Below are 17,288 nucleotides of genomic sequence, written 5' to 3' on the forward strand. Positions count from 1 at the left end.
AGTATATGCTGATGACGAATGAGGTCAAGAAGGCTATTGAGTGCAATGTTGTCCCCATGAAGATCGGTGTCATGAAGAAGGCCATCATGCTCCTTCTCAATAGCATGACCTTCCTTGGCTTTCCATCACCATCATCTGCTACGTGCCCCCCTTGGAGGACCACACCAGCTAAAAGCTTGCTACGTGCTCTCCTTGGAGGACCACAACATCTAGAAGATTCTATTATTGTACCTGGAGATCACGGGCAAGACCAATGCCCGAGCCACTGCCTCCTCAAGATGATGGACCTTTGCAGGGGGGAGAGAGATGGAAAGGATGAATTGAGAAAAAAATAACAAAAATTATATACGCCAAGCTTGTTGTCTTTTTTTTTTTTGGTTTATTTGTTTTTTTTTTTGGCTAAGATGGATGGATAATTCCTGACGAGTACAGATACCCCCAATAAAATTAAAAAACAAAATATTTCGGAATAACAGAAACAACTTTTCATCTCAAACCCATAAGATACTATCGAAGTTACTGGCTACATAAGCAGCTACTTAGTTTGCAGCTCTATTAGTTTCATTGAACATATGCTTGGCCCCTCCAGCCTTCACTATTGTCCAAATATTTTGGAGCAAATGATGGATGCAACCATTGTCAAGCCAGCTGTAACATTTCATTTTCATCTATCAACACCAGATGTATGCAGGTATTAAATAAAAAAGGTCTAAAGTTTAGAATATAAATATAGAAGAGACAAAAATGATATAAAATATAAAAAAATTAAGGAAACTAAGGTGGAAAAAATCATTAAGAAATCATTCATTCTCGCAACCATACCATTGACGAGTGTCTCATCACTGAAAGCGACAAGAGCCGACAATATTCTTCCGCTACTCCGCTTTAAAATTTTTGACCCTAGTATCATCCCGAGCCGTGGAGGGCAAGAAAGAAAGGAAACAGAGGGAGAAGATTTCCTTGAAGCGGAGGCGGGAAATTTAGGGTTTTCGTCAGCGTAGTGGACGATCTTGGGAAGATCTAGGGTTCTAAGAGCTTGATCTCGAAGCCACTCGAGCTGGGATTTAGCAGTCGTTCTTTGATGCATCGGAGCTGACTCTTAGAAGGTTTGAGATCTTTGGTTGGTTGAAGATTTGGTAAATCTTTTATTCTTCTTTTTGGCTTTCCCGATCTGGAAAGCTAGAGATTAATGCTTGGTTTCCATGGGAAAATTTCAGAAAATCGAGGGTTCTTGTTCTTGCGGGTGATCTCAATAGTATCGGCGAAAAAGATTGAATTTTGGTCGATTAGAATAGCATCATATGCTATTTGAGTAGGGGCTCGAAGTTTTGTTTTGTTTTTTTTTTTTTGAAGAAGGGCACATGATTTTTGTGAATGGTATAAATTAAGTTATTGGTTTGCTCTGTGATGTTCAAGAATGGCGCTTAGGGCCCCGCCCTTAAAAGCTGCCGAGATTGCAATTAGTTCGATTGGGTTAGGATACGACATAGTTGCAGATATCCGGCTTAAGTACTGCAAGAGGGAAATTCCGGATCCATGTTTGATCGAGCTAGATCGAGATCAGGTTCAGGATGTTGTTCTTCCGGGTGGTTTATGTATTCCAAATGTGCCGAAATTGATAAAGTGTGATAAAGGAGAAAGGATGCGGTTCAGGTCTGATGTTTTGGCTTTTCAACAGGTACAATCTTTTCTGCCTTGGTTCTTTAGCTTGCATTTGTTTGCTTTATATGTATATGCTTGACAAGGCTGTAAGTATCACTGGTAAAGAAACAGATATTTGATCTTGTAGTCTATATAGTGTATGCCATACTACAAATTATAAAGCACTGATCACTGTTGATGAGATTTGGAATGATGAAGGTTAGTTTTGCTTATGTTGCTTGATACTTGTAGACCTTGTTATTTGGTAAATACCTTAGAATTATACATGTAGCAACTTGACTATATGAAAGTTTACTGCACTAATGTTTACTATTGGAGAGGTAGGACGCTAGTTCCATTCCTCTTTTTGTTGGGCACTGGTACAGGATCACACTATCATTTAGACATATCCTCTCCCATGGGATGCAAAACCCTCTCTGTACGAGGATCACAAAAGTGTTGTACTTTCACTATGTTGAAGAAATTATAGGTCCTCCACCATGTTATTGTTGTAAGCCCTGTAATGTGTTCAGTGCATATCACAATTTGTGATTTACATGCCCCGCTATGCATATTATTTTACAAGCAACAATATTATTGAAGTACAACATGTGTTATCGTATTTGGCCATGCCTAATGTTTACGTTATGCTTACTGAGCTCAAGCTCTCCATTTGTGTTGAATGGGTGTTAATTATCTTAGATATCTGCATTTTGCCTGCCTATAAAACTTGTATCTTACGAATCAAGAAGGAAAAAAAAAGATAAAATAGTCTCTGTGTGTGTGTGTGTTGGGGGGGGGGGGGGGTGTTGAGCACAATGCAAATCAAGCTAATCATATGATTTTGGTTATATTGGATAAACATGTGGGTCATACAACCATGATACTTGGTTTAATCGACAACTTCATATTGGCATTTTGTACCTGTTATATTAGTGATGTGGCAGGCCTATAAGAAGATTTTAATAAGGCAGTATTTTAGCCATAGTAGGATTTTGAGCTGGCCTTGCATTATTAGAATTTCCTGAGTTATCCAAAAGTCAATGGTGGTATCCAAGTATAAGTGGGAGTTACAAGGTTAGCGGATTTTGAACTAGGAACTTGAACAGACTGATCCATGAGCCTGATTTGTATTGTTTCAGGCTAGGTCATCAGGTTACAGTTTGGAAAAGCTTGACCTGGACCTGGTCGGTTAGTTTCTAATGTCAACTACAATTTAGTACATGAAAAATGTAGGAATTATTTCAGATAGCTAGCTATACTCTAGTTAGACCTAGGCTACTTGTCTCACTGTGGCTGTATTTCAATAATTTCCAAGGAAAAGAATCATAGAACTTCAAATAAGATATGCTTAAAAAATGTTTGTAATGCTATCTTGTTGTTTAAAAAAAAAATTATCTGACAAACTTACAGTGTTCTGGTTATAATCTAATCAGTAGAAGCAGTTCTAGCTGAGTTTTCTTGTCTATTTCATTCTTGAACCATGCTCCCAGTCCCTCTCGTGCTGTTGTTCCCTTCGCCACTAAATATATTATGAATATGAAATTTATCGGCCTGCATTGGAATCTTATTTTTGCTACCAGTCACACTTCCATACTTCTAAGAACCGGCCTGTATTTTTGATTGGACAATAAGTTATTTGCTGCAACCTATTATGTCAGTTACTATATTGCTTCTTCTTGTTACCCGTCTCTTCCGATTATTTTATTTACTTCTTTGTTTGATGACCCACCGAAGGTTTCTTTCACTGTAACTCCCAAAAAAGCTTACTCATGCTTTGGAAAAAGCAAGCTGCCGGTGCACTTGTTTTCTGTGGACAAAACTATTTTATTATGTGAATAGTCAATTCTGTTTTGGGGGGGGTTCAAGATTTGCATGGCCCAAACTATTTGGTCTTGAGTTTGGAGCTGCCACTGTACTTATGTGTTTATCAGTTTATATTGAATTGGATCTTGCCAGAATGGATGCATTAGGAAATTAATTTGGAAAATTCGGATTTGGGGAAACATAGGGTATGATTTAAGTTTATGCAGTAAATAGTTTAAGAAAAAAAGAAATTAGATGGGAGAATAGATGATGATGTGAGTTTAGGTGGAGATGCCACTGAGTGTAATGACAAGATCTCCTATTCTGAGTAGGAAAAAAAAAGATGAGGTTTTAATTTCAGTGCATCAAGTAGAAAGTATGCATGAAATTTTTCGTAAAACCTCTAAAAGTTGGTAAAAGGAACAGAAGGTCACTAGGAGGTGGGTGTGTGCGCACGTGAGAGAGAGAGAGAGAGAGAGAGAGAGAGAGAGAGAGAGAGAGAGAGTTCACAGGACCAAACTCTTAATAGAGAAATAGTATCTTCAAACAACCAAATAGTGGACCTGATGTATCTCTAGAAAGTAGACACCATAAAAGATCAAAATATAAACAAAGTTCTGTAAGACCCTCCCATCTCCTTTTTTATAGAGTTCTGGCCATACTAGATGTGACCCTCCCGTTTCCTTCTTTTTTTTAGCTGAATGGAGAATGATGTCAACAATTATTGCTTATACAGACATGTATAAGGTAGTATCGATTAAATGGTGGGCTCAATTGCAAGAATTGTGATGGAGATGGCTGGAATTTTTTTACTATTTTGACCTGCAATTAACCTGAAGCTATTCACTTGGAGTCTATTGCAACATTTTAAAAGCTTTTGTGGGAGCACTTATTCTTTTATTGTTTTTGGTTATTTCCTCTTTCACCAATGGGATCTCTTGGATTGTATTCTAAAGAATAAGTATTCTATCTTAAAAAATAAGCCATTCCATCTTAACCCACCCCCCCTTAAAAAAAAGAAAAGAATAAGAAGCCATGCCATCACTATGCACACCTTGTCTGGCTTGGTTTTTGTTAGTCCTGGCATTTGAAGTAACTGATATTGAGAGGTCTTTTTTTCAACATCTTCAGTGGGAGATAGCATAACTGTCGAAGGTATTTTCACAGAAGCACATCTGACGATTTTATTTCCTGAATTTTTTATCTCATGTGTTCAAAGTGTTTAAATGCCAATTATTCTGGGTGATTGAGGGAGTCGCAGATGAACCATTTTACTGAACTCTGGCTCTTCCGACATTCCTTAATATAGGAAGATGAATTCCTATATGAAAAGGAAATTGTAGATCTTTTCTGTTTAAATGCTTACTAATAGTTTCCTATTCTTGATATTTATGAAATCTTTTGCAGATGTCTGAGCAATTCAACCAGGAGCTATCTTTATCCGGAAAAATTCCCTCAGGCCTTTTCAACCATATGTTTGATTTTTCAGGTTGTTGGCAGAAAAATGCAGCAGACACCAAATCTCTTGCATTTGATGGGTGGTTCATTACCCTTTACTCGGTTGCATTATCAAAATCTCAAATTGTACTTCGTGATCATGTTAAGCAAGCTGTTCCATCAACATGGGATCCCATTGCTTTGGCAAGGTCAGATATTCACTTGATTTAGATTAAAAGATGATTCCATATGAGAATGCTTAAGAACCTGCATTACCTGGAGAGTGGGGACTCCAAATTTTGGGTTCTTTGACATGTCAAACATTTGGACACTTGGGACAAATTATGACACTTCTTGACACATCATACCATCATATCTTGATGCTATCATCATTAGGTGTCTACTTTTGGCACTTCTATATGAAAATTATCCAGTCTAACATGACAACCGTTTTATCAAATTTATGAACTTATGGAGCATGGATCTAGCACAATATTCATTATATGAGTAGAATAGTACATATTTACTTACACACATATAATAAGATCCAAATGCGGACGGTGGACCTGTGTCCAATTTCAAGAAGATTCCCGTGTCATGTGCCCAAGTGTCACTGCTAAGACCATAATATCTAATGGGATGACATGTTCATTTATTTATCTTAGTTTCTTTTTTTGTAGCTAAGAAGTTATTGCAATGTTTACTCTAGCATTCATATCCATGTCTACGGACATAGTGACCTTTAGATTTTTGGTGCCTATCCTTGTTTCTGGTGAAAGTTGGGCATCCTTTATTGAAAGACTTTTGGGCTGTCAGAAATCTAGCTGGCAAATTTATATCGAGTTTTGTTTTGGCTGGCATATGTATGACTTCAAGTAGAATTTTGTTGATTGGTATAGTTTGATATTATCAAAGTTCACGCTGTACTTTTTTAAAAAAAAATTATTTTCTAAGATTCAATGTAGCATCATCCTCAGCCTAATGTATCAGTACTAGAATTTCTTGTTTTTGTGAAGGCTTTATCTGTGATGCTCAATTCCTTAAACTTTCATAACTTATTGAAAAATATCCATAGCTAGCAGCTCGATGCATTTCACACTCCTTTATGTTTAATCTCTCATTGGCAATTTACAAGTTTCGGTGTGCTTCATTTATTGCTTGTAATTCCAGGTTTATTTCAAACTTTGGCACTCATATTGTTGTTGGTGTGAAGATGGGAGGAAAGGATGTAGTTTATGTGAGACAACAGCACTCGTCAAGCCTCCAACCTGTTGAAGTCCAGAAAAGGTTGAAGGAGTTGGCAGATAGGAGATTTCTTGATGTAAACGGACAATATGATTTGAATTCTAAAGAGGCATATGGACAGGATAAGGTGTTTCTTATTGATTATAAAAAGAAAAATCCCTCTTCTGTTGTGTTGTTTTTTCTGTCTTTCAAGTTAATGTTAGCTAACACAGTGTAAAAAGGTTCTCGTTACCAATATACATTATGAGGTTTTCTAGGAGCGAATGCTTTACACACACACACATTTTTGTTATAGGTATGACTTCTAATTGAATCTAAACTGAGATACTTAGGCATCAGGATATAATAACATTTGTATGAATATCTGTGAATGCAAGGTTATATTCCTCCCTCCAAACCAACTCATAATCAATTTACAAATTGGTTTAAATGGGAAAATGACTCGTGCCCTCGTGTCTTGCATTGCCTAAGGTAACATACATATAAGAATTCACGTCTTGCACTGCAAAATAACTTCACGTGTACATATATGAGCATTTGATTATTTTTGCTAGTGGAATATACTTGCAAGATGGTCCTCTGGGAGCACTGTGGCACTCATGCATATGTGCATACTGATGTATACACACCTTTGTGTATATACATATATACATGAGAGAGAGATCTTATATTCTTTGTTCTAAGGTTATAGTTACATCAGTTTTCTTCTGATTTAGCTGGCTGCTCCCATGCCCGACATGGGTGAGCTGCTGTTGTACGGAAAAAAAAAAAAAACTTTAATCAATTTGCAAAAGAAAATGTTGGCTCCACTTTTTTCATTCATTTTTAAATAGATGAAATATGAAAATTCCACAGAGTAAAGATAGAAGATTTTGCTGCTCAAGACTTTTCATTAAATCTATATTATTCTGCAAAATAAAATGGTTGTACACTTGCAATTATTTCTTGCAGGCTATATTTGCATTGCTGAATTAACACAAACAAAAAAAGGTTGGAATGGGGGGGGGGGGACAACATAACAGAACGAACAATTTTTGTGACAATTCTGCAGATCTTAATGGTCATCCCTTTTTGTTCATGTCTCTAGATACTGATAGTGCATGGGTTTTACCGTTACTGGAACTTTTCATGATTATTTAGAGTTTATCTTGTTGTTGTCCTTTGCAGCTGCATGTTGTGAAAGAAAAGATGAAATTCATTATCTATTCTCCTTTTTTGTGTAATTTGCTCCCTGCAAAATCAGAAGTGCATGAAGAATTCCTGCCACCACTTGTCTTAAATTGCAGATACTCTAATGCTTGCAGCAGAATTTAGCATATCTTTATGCTAAAATGCTATCTCAACTTTGTAATGTCTGATGAATAAATTCCCCAGCATGTATAGGAGAAACAAACGCATTTTGACAGAATAGCTTGTGCATCTTCATTTTCCATTGCAGTTGATTTTACCAGGCAGTTTGCAACTAAAGTAGACAGTGCAATAATGTAACTCTTAGTTGCATTATTAACAATCCAGCATCAGACTAGAGTAGTTCCTATTTGGACCTCCTTTCCTTCCACTGAACCAATTTAATATTTTTGTAGCACAGGTTGATATCAAAGAGCAACGGCTAAGGTTTGCTAATATCAGTTCATCAAGTTCTTACTCTCCAAAGGAGGTATTTCCTTTTGGCTTTTGTCAAAAAGCTTTAACCTTAGCTAGTCACACCTAATAGTTATTGTGTTTTACTTATTCAATTTCAGGATATCGTGAAAATTTTTAAGCGGAGAGGGGGAAAAGATAATAAAGGTTTATCTCATAATGAGTGGTTAAACACAGTTCAATCTGAACCTGATGTTATATCAATGTCTTTTTTGCCAATCACTTCTCTCTTAAATGGAGTTCCTGGTAGTGGATTCTTAAATCATGCCATCAATCTATACCTACGATGTAAGTATCAACTGATGTAATCTGCACTTCAATTGTCTTATAAGACCAGCCTATGGATGGATGTAAGAATATGCTTTTGCTTCAGCTTGACATGACTGACACTCATTTGGTTCAATCATTAACATTACTAGAAATTTACTAGCTTAAAGATGAAACTACTTCCACATTGGCCTAGTGCTCAAGGTACTACAAGTGATCGCTGATTAGTGTATCATTTGCACATTGCAATTAAGAGTACACAGCATCTCCTGGTATTTGTACATAGATATGAGGGGTCGACTTTGATGTTCCCAGGGCATAACAATGTTATGCTATGTTTTAGGGCTATCAATTATGGTGGGGCATCCAAATAGATGATCCACATAGTATTTTAGGATCTACAATGCAATGCCTAAAAAAGATTTTGATCAGAGTTGCCGTCTTGGTACTAGACCCCATACCGGTGCCACACTAGCACTGTGTTGGTATGGTACAATATGAGATCTTTTCAGTATATGGAGTGTCGGTGCGCCTCCCATACCGGATACCGGTATCGAACGGGTATGATACGGTACGGAGTGTACCATCTGGTTTGGCTTGGTACGGCAAATCTGGTTCTGATAGTTTGAGACTCATTATTTATGCACGGTCGAACAAATGAGCAGTTTTTCATTAATGGTAGAAAATAAGTGTTTTAATTCATAAATGAACAGTATGCAAACCACCATTTTTTTTTTGTGCGTGCGCATATGTGCATGCACTTTGCAAGCCATGGACTTCTACAATGTTTTACTGAATGAGAAAAGGAATAAGGTTCTTCCTTTATTGATATCATTGCCTTTACAGTTGGACAAGCTGCATTTATGGGTTTCAATCCTTTACATCAATATGTACATATTTTGAACGTTAAATACCACATAGGAAAAAAAATTAAAGATCATCTCAGCTGTCACCCCATATCTAGCGGATGTTAGGGTCTTCTGCACTTTGAGAATGCTGAATGGATGAGTTTCTTTCCTACCTTTTGTTCGCAGTTGCATGCCGTCAGTTGTTATTCACCTTTTCAGTTATGTATCTACCAATCATCAATTAGTAAACTAGAAAAATATATCATCAGCATCTTATTACCATTTTTTAATACTATTCCTTTTCCTTTATATAATTAATCTATTGGTTGCTGTCCTCTAGTGGATTGCATGTCATTGTTCTGACAGCGCATCTATCCAAGCATTATAATTATAGATAAAGCCTGTAGTCATTAGGAAATATGCTATAATAGGCAATAGGCGTATTCTGTTTTCCTCCACTACTCTTCATAAACTGTCTGTAATCATTAGGAGGGTTTAAATGTTGACATGTGGTTGATTCTTTTTCTATGATCTGAGAGAGGCAAAAGAAGTTTCCTGACATCTAATTATGTATTCAATTCTGAGTTGTCTGAGGCTCTTTATCATCACATGTTACAGATAATGCCCATATATTGTGTTTTGCTTTTTATAATTATTGCCCTCCTTGTTTCAGATAAGCCACCGATAGAAGAACTTCATCAGTTTCTGGAGTTTCAATTGCCAAGACAATGGGCACCTTTTTACAGTGATCTTCCCCTTGGTCCTCAGCGAAAACAACAGAGTAGTTCTTCTCTACAGTTTACCTTCATGGGTCCAAAGCTCTATGTTAACACCAGTATGGCAAGTATTCAATTTTATCAAGTCTGTAGGTTCTTGGTAGTAATTATTAACCTCTATATTGCATTATCACTGACCTCATTCAGAGCTTCTACAAAACATTAAAGAATGTAAGGTTTATGTTAGGCTGATTCTCAACCTGGTTAAGTAGGCTTAAGTGAATGCAGTAAGGAGATGTTTTGATACAGAAACATGCTGTGCAGGAACGATGTTGCTGCTGCTAAATAGGCTCATTTATCTCTTTCATTAATGGTGCCCATTGTCGTTTAAGATTAGGGGTTTTCTGAATGTCCAGTAGTTGTGGGGATTGACGTGGTTGTACCATTGCCTAGAGCGATAATCACATCTCAGGCTTGGGATGGCTTGACCTGAACTGATCAATGCTTTTCTGGTGATCATGACACCACTGCTTTTTTTCCCCCCCTTCCCTTTTGTCTGCGCACTTTGTGTGGGGAGAGAGTGAGAGAGATTGCTTGGTATCTGCACTCTCTCGCGGTTGGCTGCTGGGAAACCAGACAGGATGCCTTAAACTTCTCATCATCGCAGCTTCAATCTCTCCATGAGAAGAAAGAGCGGAACATGAATTGGCTGCTGAAAGGGGAGGAAGAACGAGGACAGGAGGTTGGTGGGGTATCGACAGGAAAGGAGAGGAAATACCATCTGATCAGTGAGGTAAAGCAAAGAAGGGGGGAGAGGGAGGTGGATTGACTTGGTAAAGGGGAGAAGAGAGGGTGTTGGGTTGTCTGGGGAAAGGAGAGGCCATAGGGTTACAATTTTACGTATATTATATTGCATTATATCATTTGACCTTTAAAATATCTGTGCCAGGTTGGCCAAACTACTTAAGGCCAAGTAGGTTGGGTAGCCATCCCAAGGTCTGATGCTTGGTTATTATACCAAATGATTTCTTGTACAAGGGTAGCAATATGAATTGGAGCCTTCCAATCATCTAAGAAGAGGAGATAGAAGGCAAAGAATGGAGGGAACAGAGGTTGCTGATCCTGCAATCATAATTAAACACTCTTGAAATTAATTGCAATATCTTGTATACAGATTACAGTTGCAGTGGGAAAGTCCTACAACTCATATCACCAGAACCTCATCCAACATATTATTTTCTCTCTGCCTTGAATATACAGGATATCCCTCCTATATTTTTACGTTATCTTGGATATTTAGGGTTTTTGGAATGTTCCCTTCAGCTTCTCCCATCTTTAGTAACTTCCATGATGAGATATTTTCTACTTGAATAAAATGATTAAACAGCACGCTATCTTGGATAGCTTGCATGACATCTTAGCACCCCTAAATTCTCTTTTAAAAGCCTGTCTTATGAACAAAAATAGGTCAGAATCTAAATTTTGATCATAAAATTCAGTGTGTTTCTCAAAACAACCACTCGGTTCTCCTCAAGAGTCAGCAAGAATGTTTTTGCACACAGGCAGTCAATGTTCAATTGCAGGTCAAGTCTTATTTGAGACTAATACCTTAATATTGTTCATCAACAGTTTCCACGACTTGATTAATTCAATTTTGGTTCCAAGATTTTAGATCTGACATTATCGATTACATGACAAAGTAGGATCTGCGTAGCCAGCCTTTGATTTAAGTAGTAAGTCTTTTGTTTTATGTTTCCAAGCAAGTCTGTTAACATAATGCTGTCCATATGGAAGCCTGCGTGTAGTCTGTAACATATGTTGGATGCTTTCATCAGATAGTCCAGCTCCAAGATCCTCCCACATTTCAGTCTCAGCATATGATTGTGGGATTTTTTTCCTTTTTAATATCTCATTGCTTCTGAATTTATATTTGTTGCAGGTTGATGCAGGCAAGAAGCCAGTCACTGGTCTTCGGTTATACCTGGAAGGGAAGCGGAGCAACAGATTAGCGATCCATCTGCAACATCTTTCCTCCCTTCCTCAAATCCTCCAGCTCCAAGATAACTCTAGCAGTTTCTTCCCCCGTGAACCATATGACCGCAGGTACTACGAGCCAGTTCAGTGGAGACACTTTTCTCATGTCTACACTGGTCCAGTTGAGGCCGATGATGATTCTTCCATTGTCACCGGGGCTCGGTTACATGTCAGTCATCATGGGCTCAAGAAAGTCCTCTTCCTCCACCTCCATTTCTCGACAGTTTCAAATGCTGTGCTGGTTAAGAATCCTGAGTGGGAAGAATCTCCAAACTTGGTCCAGAAATCTGGCCTCATCTCAACACTGATCAGCACTCACTTCTCAATGGCTGCCCAGAAGCCACAGCCCCGTCCTGCAGATGTAAACATCAACTCAGCAGTGTATCCTGGCGGCCCTCCAGTTCCGGTGCAGACTCCAAAGCTGCTTAAATTTGTTGATACAACGGAGATGGTGCGCGGCCCACAGGACTCCCCGGGTTACTGGGCGGTCTCAGGTGCAAAGCTGCATTTGGAGAGGGGTAAGATATCGCTAGGGGTCAAGTATTCGCTTTTGACAACAGTGCTACCAGATGAAGAGTTATAGTTGGAAGAAAGAGAAGAAAGGAGCAAAACTGGTCCGGTAAAATCAATGCCCCTTTTAAATACACAGGTGGATGGAGAAATTCTACAAAGAAAAGCTGCTTCAAAGTGGTCATCGGGGAGCATTGGATGTTTCACTGGTGGGTGTTTGTAATGTAGTAAGTAATACAGCTTCTGTAATTGTTTTGAACTATGATTTGTTTGTCGTTTTAAATCCAATGCTCGATTTCAGATATTCAGACAAGGAAATTGCCCTTCCAAAACTGACATTCTAGCATTGTAGACACTCTTCATTGGTTTAAGATGTGAAAGTCTAGAACAGGGTCGTATTTTGTGATGGAAAGCTAGTTATGGAGATTACAGCATTAGCTAATGAGCCTATGCGGGGATAGCATCTACCCTGGCATTGGCTGAGCAGTGAGATTGGGAAGAGGATATGAGTCACAATGTAGTCAGCTGCTTGGCAGAAAAAAACTGGATCGATTGTCGTCTAGTCTTCGACAGTATCGATTGGGAGTTTCAAAGAAAAAAAAGAAAGGAAAAAAAGAAAAAAAAAAAAGAAAAGAGGATGAAACCGTGCATTGTGTTTCAAAGATGCATAAAAGACCTAGAAGATCTTCTAGCTGTGCCTGTCATCAAAACAACAGTTAAAGATTCCAAGCCGTTTTTGCATTATAAGATTAGGAACCAATGATCATAACCATTCGTGCAACTTAAAAGCTTCTAAGATCATTTTAAATTTTTTGATCGTTCGTATCTAAAAACAAAAGGAGTCGTCTATTATAAATCAACCTGTCAAATGTAAATGTAATGTGCATTTGTTAAACTGTTCAAATTTCTATTAGTAAATATGTTAATTAGGCCTAACCATCCCTTTGCAAATCAATCTGGGCCTGGACTTGGGATTGTTTCCGAGGAGGAGTGGTCGGGGTCATACTTTCACAGGGTCTGGTTCTCCTTGTCTCACTAGGAGAAGAAAACAAAGTAGACCAACTTATACAGTTCCACAATTAACGGATCAGACGGAGGAACGCAGCATCTGTACTTTCACTTAGGAACCAAAACCAGCTGGCACGGCGAGTAGTAATTGTTGGGGGAAAAATGGATTGCCTAAAACACGTGGATACACCGCTGGCATGGGATGACGAGCGCAACGGCAGCAACCCTCAAGGCGCCCGACCTCAGAGCTCGTTGCCATACGGCCTTAGTCTCAGTTAAGCTGAGCCCGATCGATCTCAAGCTCAAAGGAGACCCAGTCAAAGGACGAAGTAGACCTCTCCACTCCATCGAAAATTAAGCCCCTCTCCTCCTCATACGGGGTCCAATCCCGCGATCTCCGCCCCAGCGACTGTCAACAATTGAATGCGCACGATCTCAACGGATCTCTAGCCAGCCCAAAATCTCAGGCTATTCACGGCAGCCCATTAATTCACACGATCTCGTCCAATCATCCACAACAACTCATTAATTCGCACAGTCACGTCCAGTCACAGGTAACCCCTACACCCCTCTTATAAAAAGGGGACATTTTCTTCTGAAAAGCAGACTCTTCTCTTTCCGTGCAATTTCTCTATTTGCTCCACAAAAGCCCCCTCTGACTTAAACATCGGAGGGTCGGTGCCGGAAACCCCGGCCACTAGCTTCTTGCAGGTTCCCCGGAGGACGTAGTCCGTCGACGCACCACTTGCCGGAGCTCCTCCTCGTTAGCCCACGGTCGCCCCTGGATCCAATTTCCAGCAACAGTTGGCGCTAGAGGAAGGGCCCGAGTCGTGACCATGAAGTTAATGAGTAAAGGAGCCTCCAACACCTCTCGGCGTCGCGCGCCAAGTTCTGGCCACTCAGTCTAGAACCCACCACCAAGGCCTCCGGCGGATCCAGCTCCCTAAGTCTAGGCGGAACAGTTCAACATACTGGTGCAGCAAGTCCAGGCCCTGGCAGTGGCAGTCCAAGGCCTGCAATGCGTGGAGGCCCCTCCTGTGCCGCCTCCGCAGATCCCGGTCCGATCGGCACTCCTTCCAGATGGACCGGTGTTCCAAAGCCAAGGTCCCCATGACTCTTCGAGGGTCGACCATGAAGGACGACGCTGTTACCAGGAATCAAACCGAGCGTCTCCTTCGAGGGAGCCGCTACGAAAGAATCAGTATAAAAGGCCCCAACTCTTGGAGGTCAAGTCGGCCCCGGGTTAACCGGTACCGGGGCAGACCGCCTTGGCAGTCTCCCAAGGCGGAGAACTCGACAAGAAGGTCGAGAAACTCGAGCACCAGATCGAGGCGCTCCAGGACCGGAAGGCAAGGTGTGAGGGTGATTTTGAGTTCACTACCAAGTCACCCTTCTCTCGCCAGATTAAGGACGAATCAGTCCCGCCGAGGTTCAAAATGCCTCAGATAGAGCCTTACAACGGGACCACCGACCCCCTGGACCACTTGGAGAGCTATCGAGCCCTTATGGCGTTGCAGGGGTCCTCGAAGGCTGTGCTCTGCAAGGCTTTCCTTGCAACCCTCCGAGGAACGGCTTGGCTCTGGTTCTCAGGCCTGAAGCCGAGCATTGTGTCCTCTTTTGAGCAACTTGGCAGGCAGTTTGCTGCCAACTTTGCTGCCAGCCGACGCCAGCGGCGAACGTTGGACTCTATCCTCGATATCAAGTAAAAAGAAGGAGAGTTCCTTAAAGACTATATCGACCGTTTCACCGCTGCAACCTGCGAGGTCTGTGAGCTCGATCAGTCGATCGCTATGTCCGCACTGAAGATAGGAGCTCGGTCCTACAGGTTCCTCTTCTCCATCGAGAAGAATTTTTCTACCGACTTTATCGAGATGCTGGCCCGAGCTCGAAAATATGCAAAAGCCGAGGGGGCCATCACCTCCATGCGGGGCGCGGTTGAGCAGGCCCTAAAAGGGCAGAAAAGGCGCTGCGAGGAGAGTGGTTGCCCGAGAAGTCGGTCTCCCCGCCGAGAGAAGAACCAGCCTCGCTTGAGGACTCCGCCTCGCTAGCAGGCGCAGCGCCGACCGAGGTTCTCGCCTCGGCGGAGATCCCCGCCTCGGCCATGGATGCCCCCGGGAAGGTATAAGAACTATACTCCTCTTAATGCACCCCGGGCAGAGATCCTTATGGAGATAGAAGGCCGAGACTATTTCCGACCTCCACCCCCAATGCGAGAGTCAGAAACCCGGCAACACTTTTTTTTCCTTCCCAGGATCGACCAGCTTGTCGACTCCACCTCGGGACACCAGTTGCTGATCTTCATGGATGCCTTCTCGGGGTACAATCAGATCCATATGGAGCCCGAGGATGAGGAGAAGACAGCTTTCATCACAGACAAGGGTCTCTACTGCTACAAAGTGATGCCATTCGAGCTGAAAAATGCCGAAGCAACATATCAAAGGCTGGTCAGCCAAGTCTTTAAAGATCAGATAGGCCGAAAAAGGCAGTCAAGGAGGTACAACGACTCACCGGACGAGTTGCTGCCCTGGGAAGGTTTGTTGCCAAGTCAGCCGAACAATGCTTCTCATTCTTTAAAATCCTGAAGAAGCCGAAGGACTTCCTATGATCGGAAGAGTGTCAACAAGCCTTTGAAGAACTCAGACGCCATCTTGCCTCCCCTCCATTGCTCACAAAGCCTCAGCAAGGCGAGCTCTTTTACCTGACCGTCTCCCCGGTGGCGGTAAGCTCAGTCCTGGTCCGAGAAGAAGATAAGTCTCAAAGACCAGTATATTACACCAGCCGAGTCCTGAGGAACGTCGAGATCCGATACTCCAAGTTGGAGAAGACAATCTATGCACTGCTCATCTCAGCCAGAAGGCTTCGATCTTACTTTCAGGTCCACATTGTGGCCATATTGATCGACCAGCCTATAAAGCAAGTCCTGCAACGGTCGGATCACGCGGGGAGAATCGCAAAGTGGGCGGTCAAGCTTGGGGAATTCGACCTCGAATTATGTCCAAGGCCGGCAATCAAGGCCCAAGTGCTCGCTGACTTTATTGTAGAGTGCACTCTACCGAATGATCCCGAGCTCACACCAATAGAGGAGATCCCGAGGCAACCATAGGTTCTACATGTGGACGGCTCCTCGACCTTGGAGGGTAGCGAAGCAGGCCTCATCCTCACTAGATCGGATGGGATGGTTGTAGAGCAGGCCCTATGTTTCGAGTTATCCGCCTCAAATAAAAGAAGCAGAGTACGGGCGTTCATCGCCAGGCTGAGGTTGGCAAAGGAGCTGAAGGTCGAGAGCGTAAAGTTCTTCAGTAACTCCCAACTGGTTGTGAGCCAGATCTCGGAAGATTTCGAAGCGAGAAAGCCGTCAATGCAGAGGTACCTTCAAAAGGTACGAGATATCACATCCATACTAGGCTTCTTCGATATTCAGCATATTTTCAGAGCAGAGAACGCGAGGACAGACCAGCTATCAAAACTGGCAACCTTCTGTATGAGCGAGCTCCCGAAGACCACATCGTTCGAGTACTTCGAAGCACCCAGCATCGACGAGCCTGAACCCGTTCTCTGCATCGAGACCGAACCGAGCTGGATAGACGCGCTCGTCAACTACCTGCAAAGCGAAATCCTCCCCGACAACGAGCTCGAAGCCCGCTGGATCAAGCGTCAGGCTTTTCGATACCTCTCGTACGAAGGCAAGCTCTACTGTAGGTCATTCACCTCTCCTCTCTTTAGATGACTCCGCCCTTCAGAGGCGGATTATGCCATGCGAGAGGTCCATGAAGGAATCTGTGGGAATCACCTAGGGGGTCGGGCCCTGGCCCACAAAATTCTACGCCAAGGATAGTATTGGCCTACACTTCAAAAAGATGCCGTGGACTTCGTCCAAAGGTGCGATAGGTATCAGCGAAATGCCAACATTCAGCGCCGATCTTTAGTCCCACTGACCTCGATCAGCGCCCCCTGGCCATTTGCCCAATGGGGGATCGACATCTTGGGTCTATTTTCGCAGGCCACCGGATAAAGAAAGTTTCTTATTGTCTCCATCGGCTACTTTATCAAATAGGTTGAAGGTGAACCGGTAGCCCAAATCTTCAAGCCGAAAATGCGGGACTTCGTCTGAAAATCAATAATCTGCAGGTTCGGG

The 17,288-nt window shown here is 41.7% G+C and overlaps 1 protein-coding gene across 2 annotated transcripts; it reads left to right on the forward strand.

Annotated features, from left to right (window-relative positions):
- The first annotated feature begins 847 nt into the window (after window positions 1-847).
- Window positions 848-12,458, forward strand: LOC103704807 (MACPF domain-containing protein At4g24290-like). 2 transcript variants are annotated; one of them, XM_026803739.4, is made up of 8 exons: window positions 848-1,106; window positions 1,218-1,678; window positions 4,855-5,093; window positions 6,055-6,256; window positions 7,718-7,786; window positions 7,872-8,058; window positions 9,559-9,725; window positions 11,541-12,458. In XM_026803739.4, the coding sequence occupies exons 2-8, from the start codon at window positions 1,418-1,420 to the stop codon at window positions 12,216-12,218; spliced, it is 1,803 nt and encodes a 600-aa protein (XP_026659540.4). In that variant the 5' UTR covers window positions 848-1,106; window positions 1,218-1,417; the 3' UTR covers window positions 12,219-12,458. The 2 variants fall into 2 exon arrangements, with proteins under 2 accessions (XP_026659540.4, XP_038989477.3); XM_039133549.3 differs by having other exon boundaries at window positions 897-1,136.
- The last annotated feature ends 4,830 nt before the right edge of the window (window positions 12,459-17,288 follow it).

The sequence above is a fragment of the Phoenix dactylifera genome, chromosome 4, assembly GCF_051530095.1.
Source record: "Phoenix dactylifera cultivar Ajwa chromosome 4, Ajwa_hap1_PhDact_Kaust_v1.1, whole genome shotgun sequence".
Taxonomy (NCBI): Eukaryota; Viridiplantae; Streptophyta; class Magnoliopsida; order Arecales; family Arecaceae; genus Phoenix; species Phoenix dactylifera.